The following is an 11,835-nucleotide window of genomic DNA, read 5'->3' on the forward strand; positions in this document are numbered from 1 at the left end:
GTGAATGATCTGGGACTGGATTTAATCCAGATCTGGCTGACTTTGGACAACTTGTTCTGCCAGAAACGAGCAGAAAAGGCTTGGTCCAAGATTTCTGCTTCTGCTTTGAATCCTGCAGCAGTGGGGGCAGGTCATACTGCGGGTGGTAAATAAATACTTTCAAAAGAATGAAGAGAAAAAGAAATAATTGACAGAATAAAAAGGCAACCTATGGAATGGGAGAAATGATTGCTAATCATATATCTGATAAAGGGTTAATATTCAGAATATATAAGTAACTAACTCCTTCAACTCGACACCAACAAAACAAATAGCCTTATTAAAAAATGGGCAATGGATTTCAATACACATTTCTCCAAAGTAGATATACAAACACATAAAAGATGTTCAATATCATTAATTATTAGAGAAATGCAGACCAAAACTACAATGATATATCACTTCATACTCACTGGGATGGCTACTATACACACATATGTATATATGTACACTTATGTATGTATGCACATGTACACATATGTATATGTGTGTATGTCTATATATATATATATGTGTGTGTGTGTGTGTATAAAACACCAGAAAACAACAAGCATTAGTGAAGAGTGGAATAATTGGAACCCTTATGCATTGCTGGTGGGAATATAAGATTGTACAGCCACTAAGGAAACCAGTATGAAGGTTTTTCAAGAGGTAAAAATAGAATGACCAAAAATTCAATAATCATACTTCTGGATATAAATACAAAGGAACTAAAAGCAGGATTTCAAAGATATATTTGACACCCATGTCATTGTAGCATTATTCATGATAGCTGAGAAGTGGAAGCAACCCAAATGTCCATCAGGGGATGAATGGATAAAGAAAATGTGGTATATGCATAGAGTGGACTATTATTCAGCCTTAAAAAAGAAGGGAATCCTATGGCATGCTACAACATGGATAAATTTGTAGGACATTATGCTAAGTGAAATACATCAGTTACGAAAAAAGAAAAACACTATAAGACTACACATATAAAAAATATCAAAAAGAGAAAAACACAGAAAAACAAAAAGAAGAAGAGGGGCCACAGGCGCGAGAGAGAGAGAAAAAGAGACACAGTCTCACAAGAGAAAGAGTTTTAGTTTGGTAAGATGAAAAAATTCTAGAGATCTGTTACATAACACGATGAATATCGTGAACACTTCTGAACTGCACTTAACAATAGTTAAATGGTTAAATCTGATTTTTAACGCACTTAAAAAATCTTATTTTAAAGAATGAAGAGGAGGGTAGCCCCATGGTGAGCTCTTCAGGTCCATATTTGTTTAGCTAAACAAACAAAACCCTAGCCTTGCCATCTGTTAATCCAACACAGCAACCTCAGGAATCCCCAACCTTCCTCTCCGCACATTAGAAATGGCCTCTAGGCTCCACCAGGTGTCGCTCACGCTGAGGGCGGTCCTCGCCCCGCCCACCACCGAGTTTCTTCCAATCGCGGCCCTGGCCCCGCCCCTGCTCGAGCCTCTTTCCTGTATCCGGGCCTGGGCGGCCTGGCTCTGAAACTTAGCGAAAAGCATGGAGGTCCACGCCGGGCTGCAGTCCACCCCGACCTCTTCCCCATCCTCCCAGGATGGCTCCAGGGCCTCGGTGTCCAAAGAGCTGCTGTCGGCAGGGAGCGGCGGCCGCGGAGGTACCGGGCGGGTGGCAGCAGCGTGGCGCGTGCACGTGCGGCTGGGGGCGCTGGCCCAAGCAGTCGGGGAGGAGGTGGGGGCTCCTTGCCTAGGCCCCGCACCCCCAAGGGGAGCCCTGGGGGGTGAATACAGGGCTCCGGCGTGACCAGCTACCAAGGTGTTGGGGGGTGGAGGGGAGCTAGGCCGCGGGGCTGGGGTTGGTTCTTATATTCCGCACAGTAGTGACCCCTCTCTTTCTGCCGAGCCCCCAGCAAGACACTTCCCCTAAAGGGGAAGGTCTTAGGGCCTGCCGTTCAGGTCCAAGCCGTCGGCTGGTCTGGGGAGCAGATAACTTATGGCTTCCCACACCCCCACCCCCTGTCCCCGCCTCTCCGTGCTCACTGAACCAGTCCTTAGTCCCACCCTCTCGTAGAGAGAGACGTGGGTCCAGGGAATTCACTCACCATAATAGAGAATTTTAAAAACATGGGTTCGAAAACCAGCTCCACAAGTAATTAGCAGTGGCTGACTTTAGGAGAGTTGCTTACTTTCTCTACCTCCCAGTTTTCACATTTAGAAAATAGAGGTAGTAGTACCTATGAATTTTTGTGAGGAGAATGTGCTTAAGGTCTTGTGTATATTCTCAGTAAATATTAGCTTCAAGAAATGATTCTGTGAGAACCCAGAGCATCCGAAGGCGTTACAATAATAATAGCCAAAACTTATGTAGTGCTAACTATGCCTCAGGAATTAACTAATTTAATCCTCACAACAACCCTGTGCAGAAGGTTGTTACCTCCATTTTATAGATGAGGAAACGGAGTCTTGGTGTATCCTACAGGTAAGTAACTTGCCAGGGATCACGTGGCTGGAAAGTACCAAAACTGAGATTTGAATCCAGTCTGACTCCTGAGTCCAAGCTCTTTACACTAATCCAATTACGAGGCCTGCAGTAGTAAGCAACGAATGTTTGTTGAGCTCTGCTTTGTGGGTGAACAGGATTTTGGTACCAGAGTGAGGAGATTGTACAGGTGCTGGAAACAGCATGTACAAAGCCTTGAGTTTTGAAAGGCAAGTCCTGTTCTCTGAGCTCTGATAAGATAGATAGTTGAATTGATTTGAGGAGTAGTGAATGGTGAGGCTGAGTAGATAGTAGGGGGACAAAATTTCTCCAAAGGGCTCTTTTGTCGAGATTGGACATCTTTTCTGAAGGGGAACTAACCAGGCAGGCATGTTTTACAAATGAAGAAACAAATCCTCAATGAGGTTAGATAATTTGTCCAATATAATGCAGTTAGTAACCATTTCTGGCTTCGCTTAACCATTCTGTCCTGCTTCCTCCATTATGTCATTGTGGACCCACGTGTTTCGCTGATGGATTTCTGATCCAGGAAGGTACAGTTTAGTGTGCACTTATTACTCAGCATTGGTGACACAGAGCTGTATGAGGCAGGCGGAGAAAGGGGAGATAGATGTGCTAAAAGAACTAAAATGTTGTGCTGGAAATTGGGGTCCTTCATTTAAAAAAAAAAAAATCTTAGGAAATGTGGGATTGTCAAGATTTGAGAGTGGTCATGAAAAGTTAGTCACTGAAATGCATGCATATATTTTCAGGTATATGGGACAGGTTGCTCATCAACTCCAAGCCAAATTCCAGAAAGAATTCCACTCTTCAAACAGTTCGGATAGAGAGGAGTCCCTGTAAGTATCCTTCCTTCTCTCTCTCTTTCTTTCTCAAGCACTTTCTCTGATATTAAATTCTGCCTAATTAAGCACTTATTTGATGGGACAGTCTCTGCCTTCCTGGTCATATATTGACCTTTAGAGTAAAGTCTTACTTGGGATTTACATTATGGAGTCTACGCCCAAGAGTAGAATTTCTTACATTATTCACCTGTTATAAGACAGTAACTTTTCCCAGAAAAATTCCCTGTGGGATGAATTTTTGGAAATCAAAAATAATTATTGGTAATCTTCATGGGAAACTCTTAGAGGCTGCTGAGCCCAAATTTATTATACAAGTATGAGAAACTATCACCATGTCCCATTAAATTGGATACAATTACTTAAATGGTAAATGTTCCTGATAATATGACATAACAGGACCAATTCTGTGCATTACTCTATAATATTGCTGTACTGCTCACTCATAAATATGGACTTCTTGGATCTGTGGGTTTATAATTTTTATCAAATTTAGGAACTCTTTTGTCATTTCTTTTCTTCAGATATTTTTTCTTTCCCCGCTTTCCTCTTACCTTTCCTGCAGGGACTCAAATTACATATAATTTTGCTTCTTGAAATTGTTCCACAGCTCCCAGATATATGGTTTTTTTGTTTTTCAGTCTTATTCGTGTGTTTTATTTTGGGTAGTTTCTATTGCTGTGTCCTCAAGTTCACTAATCTTTTCTTCTCTATTGTCTAATCTGCTGTTTAATCCCATCTGGTTAATTTTGCAAGTCCGATATTGTAGTTTCCATCTCTAAAAATTCAAGTCTTTTACTATATCTTTCATTTCTTTCTTTGTTGTGTTATTGCCTTTCTCTGCTTTCTTGACTATGTAGTGTATATTTATAACAGCTACTTTAACATTCTTGCTGATTCTATCATTGTAATTTCTGGATTTCTACTGATTTTTTTAACTTTATGGATTATATTTTCTGCTTATTTGCATGCTTGGTAATTTTTATTGAATGCTGGACATTTTGAATTTTATGTTGTCATATGCTGGATTTCGTTTTATTCTGTTTGGAAGAACTACAGCTGACCTAGCTTCACAGGTTCAGCATGTCCTTTTCCAGGGAACTACAGAAATATTTGACCTCTCAGAATCGTGATTCATGCCACACATGTAGGTCTTTGTTTTGCTCCACATGATCCATTAGTTAAAAACAAAAGCAGAACAAAATCTAGCCTCATCCTCCATCTGAGGTAATAGATTTAAATCTGCAGACACAGATGTACTTTTTTTTTAATCAGTAATTTCTCTTTCTATCTGAAGGGACATGAGAGCTCACATTTATTTACTATTTAGTATGTGCCAGATATTGTGTGGGGCTTTGTATATATGCGACCTCATTTATGCCTTCCAACAGGGATAAATTTTACAATTAAAGGCCATTTCTTGACCTTTACCACTGTTTTTTTTTCTTCTTCCATACTCTGGACATTTTAGTAATCAGTGGTGTAGCTGTATCAGTGACTTAACATTTTGACAGTTGGTTATGTACTAGGTCTTTTGAAAGAGAAAAAAATTATTATGCTTTGTTTTTTTGACTCCCCTGTACTTAGCACAGTGCCTGGCAGTTATCACCCCTGTTTTACAAATGAGGAAATTAAGGTTTCGAGTGGTTAAATTAAATGCATTAGTTAGGATTCCTGTGGTTATAAATAACTGAAACCCAGCTCAGATTGCCTTAAGCAAAAAAAAAAAAAAAAAAAGAGGGGGGGAGAGAAAGAAATAGTAAAGAAAAGAAATTTTGTTGGCCTATGTTAGTAGGGGCAAAAAAAGCCCAGTGAGTTCAGGTACGTCTGCATCCAGGTATTCAGTGTTATCAGGGGTCTGCTGCTCTACATCTCCCAGCTCTTCTTTCCTAGCTGTTGGCTTAATCTAGAGCAGGCTCTTCCCCAACATGTGGCAAGTCGGCCAGATTTCAGAAGCTCCAGGCTTACATACAGCAGCTGGCTCAGTTACTCATTTGGAAAGGTTTTCTTTCTCAACAGTTCAAACCCTGTCTCAGGGCTATCTCTTATTAGCCCAAGTAGATTATGGTGTCACGGTGTCACGGTGTCACTGTGTATACCACTGAACCAAATCACAACGACCAAGGTTGTGAAACATGTAGGCATGCACAGGTTGAGAGATAAGAGTGGCTAAGAGTGACAGTTTAAGAGGAAAGTCAGGATTACACTCTTAGAAGAAAGGGGAACATGCTGGACAGGTGAAAACAACCCGTACTTAATTAACATGCCCGGAGTAATTCAGATAGTATGAGGTGGAACTAAGATCCTATTAATAACCTTGTCACTCTGTCCCCACAGCTTGGTGCACTTAGCTGTGGAGTCATACTGCCTCCTTATTAAGTAACTGTTGGTTGAATGCCAGCCTTTTTGGAGGTTACAGTTCTGGGCATATACGAAAAACACAAATAAAACATTGAAAAATAATTAATTGCTGAGAAATAAGTCCTACTGCTTGTAAGAATTCAGAAAAGGATGAAGGTTTTTAAAATGGAAGGAATTTGAAAGACTTTTAAATTATAAATGTTGTTATTATTACTATTAAATTCAAATGCGTTTTATAGGAAATTCTAGATTTAAAAATTTTAAGTTTGGCTAAATACTGAATTTCGATAAACTATACTTTATCTCCTTAGTATTGGACCAAGTACAGACCTTCCTCCCACAGCTGGCTCAGGCAAATGAAAAGCTAAGAAAAGAAATGGCAGCTGCACCACCTGGTCGTTTCAATATTGAAAATATCGATGAGACACTTGGAAAAGTTATACAAATGGTAACTAGGCTTTGTTTTCACTTCATAGAGTAAAATTACCAGTGTGCCTTGTCACCTAAAAAGAGAATCTTTCTTTTAGTTCCATGATCATTTTTCTTATATTCGTTATCTTGAAGCATTAATTTACTAAATGTCCTACCTGGACTTTTTTTCCCCATCCAAGGCCCAAAGAGATAATCAGTCACAGTCCAATGCATTGAGATGCAAATGTTGATGATGTGTTTAACGGAGTGCATTATCTCACAAAATAAATGTATACAAGCCTCATGTGAAAATTGCCTCTCAAGTTAGGCTCATATCTTATTTCTGCACTGGAGTTCCTTTATTCATGGGCAGAGCTGACACCATTGTTAATGATATCTATCTAAATCACCAGCAAATCTGGGCCGCCCTACCTCTACAGTATATCCCAAATCCAGCCACTTGGCGTGACCTCCACCGCTGCCACACTTGGTCCAAGTAATTATGGTCTCCCCTTTGGGCTGTCGCAGTAATTTCCCACCAAGTCTCCCTGCTGCCACCCTTTCTTCCTCAGAGTCTATTTTTCACATTGTGTGGCCCAGTTTGGGAGCCAGTGGCTTCCCATCACATTTCTGATAAATTCAAAGTCCTTCAAGGGCCCATGTGATTCCGCCTCCAGCTCTCTCTCTGACCTTATTTCCTGCCCAGTCCCCTCATCGACTGCATTCTAATTTAGTCCCTCACTCCAGGCCTTTTCCTCTTTGCAGAATGCTCTTCCCCAGATTTCTGCATCTCGACTTCTGTCTCTTACCTCATCCTGTGGCCCTTTCATTACCTTATCCTGCTTTATTTATTTTTTTTATTTTAATGACCCTACACTATGCTTTATATGTAATCATTTATTGGCTTCTTTCCCAACGTGAGCAGACGTCAGCAAACATTTTCTGTAAGGAGCCAGATCGTGAAGACTTTAGGCTTTGAAAACCAGACTGTTTGCTGTCGTGACTGCTCATTCTGCCACGTTGCATGAGAGTAGCTGTAGACAATACTTAATAGGCAAGTTTTATATACCTTATTTATGGACACTGAAATTTGAATTTCATATAATTCAAATGTTTGATGAAATATTCTTTTGATTTTTTTTTTTCCTACCACTTAAAAATACAAAAACCATTCTTAGCTCATAAGCTAAACAAAAATATGACAGGCTTGGTTTGGCTGGTAGGACATAATTTGCCAAACCCTGCTCGAAAACCTAAGTTCTGTAAAGGCAAGGGTTTTGTTGTTGAGTCTCTATACCTAGTGTGGTGCCTGGTTCATGTCAACATTTGTTGAATGAATGTTGTTGATCGTATTCAGGATACATGTAATTGGGTTGTAGGGGACTTCTTAGACTTGTAGCAAATGTACATCATTATGGTGGACCCTGGCGCCTAAAAGAATCAAAGTGCCATATGTATTAAAGACATTCCTTGCCCTTGTGCTTCAATGTTGTGCTAAATGTTGGTTGTTTCCAATGTTTTCTTATCGTAACTTTTTAGGAAACTGCCCTGAAATAAATTTCCCTCATGGTGTTTCTTGCAGGATGTGGCCTTATTTGAGATGGATCAGTCTGATTCAAAAGAAGAGGACAGTTCAGAAGAGAATTCACAAGACACTTCAGAAGATAGTTCGGAATCTGAGGATGAAGATGACAGCACCTCTTTTGAAGTCACCATAGACAACATCAAGCTTCCTCATTCAGAAGATGGAAAAGGCAAGATCGAAGTTTTGGACAGTCCTGCCAGTAAAAAAAAGAAATAGTGAAATAAATGATCTAAGAGACAGGTGATATATGCCTGTAAATTCCGTGAAAAAGAATGTGGCTTGCTGGGTATTTTGCATTTCAGGTAATATCTATGGTGCTTTTATGTCAGTCATATTGGATGTATTTTGTTTCTCAGAGAAACAGAAGCGGGCTTTTAAAGAGTTGGAAGAGATAACATATGGGGATCTGCTAAGAGCAGACTGTCTTCGATTTTATTATGCTAAGGAGATTTAGTTTAGAAAGCTTACTTTTACGTATGATGATGAGTGTATTTGCTGGCATCGTAGCCATCGTCTTCCTTCATCTTAGACCTCAGACATGTCAAACTTATTTTAAAGGAGAAATACAAGTCACCAGTTTGTTTTTGTTTTAAATTATCCTCTTGCATAAAACAACCTAGGTGGTTTTTTTTAGGTTATTATAGCATCAGACGTATTCATTAGCATCAGAATGAATTTCATGAAGGAGAATTTTTTTACAGTAAAGGGTTACTTAGGTTTAGCTGCCCTCGGGCACATCTCCTTTTTATTTAACCATAGAAAATGCTCCTTTCCAGTTTGAGCTGGAAAACTGGTGCTCTGTGGGTTTAATCACTGTTGGTGACTCTACAGCCACTCAGTGGATGTAGAATTTACTGGTTGGAAAATTTCATAGTATTTTTGTTGTTTTTTTTTTTTTCATAAAACAATTTTTTCCTCTCTGCTATTAGAACTATTCTACACAGTTGCCCACAGTTCGAAACCTGTCAAATGTAGAAAATAGGGACACTACAGGAAAAATAGGGCACAAAACAAAAAAGGTAAGATTCAGACCTTATTAAACCTGTTTCAGATCTCATCTGCCATGAGACTGGCTTTGCTCAGGATACGGACCTGAGAAGTTAAAGGACTGTCTCCAAGTGGGTTGAGCTGATGAAATTTTTGTCCCCTAATGTTTTAGGGCTCTTTTGGAACTATTTTTCCCACTTCACATTAGCCTGAGACATCTTGTAAATACTCTACAGATAATTCTCAAGGTTCTTTTTGGTACTTCCCATGGGAAATTGGAACCAGGTCTCCCAGTCTGTGCCCAGCTAAATGGAGGAAGAAATGAACACATCTGGGAACCAGATTTCTCAGCTGGAAAGGGTATTAATGACACCAGACACAACTGTGATGAATCATTGGAGTAAATATTGAAAGATTGTCTTCTACCAGATAATTTATTGATGCTGCACTGTGGGAAGAGTTGCTTTGTCTGGTTCACTATTTAGCATGGTACACGGTACACAGGAGGCACTGAGTATTGTTAATAAGTGAATTAACAGGTACATGAGGGTGTACAGGACATTTTATGCTGGTAGGCGGCGCCAGGCAGGAGAATATGAACAAATAACTACAGGAAATACATATCCATGTAGAACTGACTGCCTGATCAGTGAAAGAGGCTAATCAGTCTAGAAATATATACTAGTATATAGAATTTTAATATTTTTCTTCTGCCTTGGCTATGTCATATAGTAGAACTGGGCTTCCTATGCAGTTAAGGAAGTCAACCAAATTTAGGTTCTCTGGACATTCTTATGACAGGAGAAAAAACAAAAACATAAAAACTATATGATAAGGATATCATTTTAAATAAATAAGTATAAAATAGAATAATTATTTAATGTGCAATGTCAGGACTGGTTAACTATTTTAAAGCAAGGTTAATGTCTAGCCTCATGCCATGTACTAAGATAAATTATATATAGATTAAAGATTTAAATATAAAGAAATAAAATTATGAGTTCCATGCTAAAATGGTGAATATTTAAAATGTAATTGGGCAAAAGCTTTTGTTAAAAGCAGGACATTAAAGCCTGAAATTGCAAAGGAAATAGCAGAAAATTCATCTATATGATGTTAAAAACTAGTAGGTGACAGGGAAATTCAAAGGGCAGGAGACAAACAGGAAAATATTTGCAGTATAAGACTGAGTGCTATTAGTATATAAAGGACTCTTAAAAATTAGTAAAAACAACAACTAATAGTGAAAAGGCTATAAGACGTGAACAAGTAATTAACAGGAAAAAAAGGTTTATCCCCATTTATCAAAGAAATGCAAATGAAACCAAGATTGTATTTTTTAACCTATCAAATTGGCAGATGAAACAATAGCTAGTATTTACCGATTCCTTTCTGCGAGTCAGCCACTATTCTAAGTGTGTTACGTTTAAGAGTTACTACCACTCATATAAAAATTCATCAAGTTGTACAATATTCGTGCACTGCACTGTATGTATGTTATACATTAATTAAGAAGCTGTTTTGTGTGTGAGCAGCGTGCTGTACGGTCTGTTGGAAACTGAACCCCTTTTGTGCTTTGAGTGGTCTGACCGGCGCTTTCTCCGCCTGATGCTGAGGTGTGAGATGATGGCAGCCCTTTGGAGAACGGTTCTCTTCCTGCTGAGGTCGATGAGATGTTCTCTTCAGACTTGTGGGTGTTATATCTCCTATGGCTCTGTGACAGTTATAAATCAGAAAATCAGGTAGAGTGGTCTTTGAAGCAAAAATTTTATGAATGAACCTGCCATCTGTTCTCATAGTTTAATTGCGCTTCAGATATGGTACTTACACAAAAAAATGCCTCGCAGAGTAGTTTGTATTCTTGTGCCTGTATCTACTACTACAGTAGGAAAAACAAGAAAAAAGGTTGAGTCTTTCATTTGTATTTCCCTCAGTGCCTAGAATAGTGCCTTTCATTCGGTTGGAATGTACAATAAATATTCATTAAACTAATTTTTCTCTTTATGTCAATAAAGTAACTTATCTTAAACATGAGTGGTTTGCAATGCAGAAGAAAAAAGGATAAATGTGATCAGTAGACTTTTCCTGCAAATTTAATGTTGGAATTTTTGTGGTTGACTCCCCACCATCCATTCATGGAAAAAACCCTTTTAATGGTTGTTTTGGGAATGGGCATATGGGCATGGACCTTCCCAATGAGGCAGGAGCAAAGTCTTGTTAGTAGACTTTTGGAAGGGAAAGTATTTCTCATTCCTAAAAAGGAGGCTTATGAAGAGATGGATCCTTTGTCCTTTCGAAAGAAAGGACTAGATATACTGGATATGATTCCTGGAACTCCTATCTAGTGACCATCAGTGAAGCCAGCTCTGAAGGGTACAGTCAGCAAGCACATCAAACATAGCAGAGAGAAGCAAGAGCATCATTGAGTCACTGCATCAAATAACTGTAGACTGAACTATGGTTGAACTTCTTGTTTTGTGACAGTAATTTCCCTATTAAAAAAAAAAAGATATTCTGCTTATACCCACTTCATAGGTGAGAAAACTGGAATGGAGATAGCAAATTGTCTAAGGCCTCAAAAGAACTAAGAGGTGGAGCCAAGTTTTAAGTTCAGTCAACTACACCTTGTCATCATGGGCCTACTGGTCACTGCGCTATGAGCACAGGCTCTGATGCTATCTGGGTCATAGCCCAGCCCAGTCACTTATCTTAGTTTCTTTTATCTGTAAAATGGGTTTAACAATACTTCCCTCATGGTGTTTTGGTAAGAAATTAATGAGTTAATACACATCATGTGTTTACAACAGCCTTCAGTAAATGTGAGGTATTATGATGTTATAAGAATACATAGTGGTTGCAATAATTTGGGGAAACTTGGTAAGATTATAGATTGCTATATCCTTTGACTCAGGTATTCCATGTCTAGGAATTTATCCAATTAAGTATGGCTTTGTTCACAAATTTCTATGTAAGATTTATTGCAACATTTAAAATAGCAAAAAGCATATCTAAATATCAAATAATAGAAAGCGAGTTGAATTAAAACCATTGAACATATGCAAGGTATGTTTATTGACATAGAAAGATACAGGCTGTTATTTGAAAAAAGCAGGTAACAAAGTCATGTACAGTATT

General features: G+C 38.8%; 1 protein-coding gene across 1 annotated transcript; it reads left to right on the plus strand.

The window, feature by feature from the left end:
• The first annotated feature begins 1,487 nt into the window (after nucleotides 1-1,487).
• Nucleotides 1,488-10,729, plus strand: CUNH12orf45 (chromosome unknown C12orf45 homolog). The gene is made up of 4 exons (XM_011386947.2): nucleotides 1,488-1,672; nucleotides 3,267-3,353; nucleotides 6,029-6,165; nucleotides 7,711-10,729. Exons 1-4 carry the CDS (start codon nucleotides 1,558-1,560, stop codon nucleotides 7,927-7,929), a joined length of 558 nt encoding a protein of 185 aa, XP_011385249.1. The 5' UTR covers nucleotides 1,488-1,557; the 3' UTR covers nucleotides 7,930-10,729.
• Nucleotides 10,730-11,835: the final 1,106 nt, after the last annotated feature.

This window comes from Pteropus vampyrus, unplaced genomic scaffold, assembly GCF_000151845.1.
Source record: "Pteropus vampyrus isolate Shadow unplaced genomic scaffold, Pvam_2.0 Scaffold16, whole genome shotgun sequence".
Taxonomy (NCBI): Eukaryota; Metazoa; Chordata; class Mammalia; order Chiroptera; family Pteropodidae; genus Pteropus; species Pteropus vampyrus.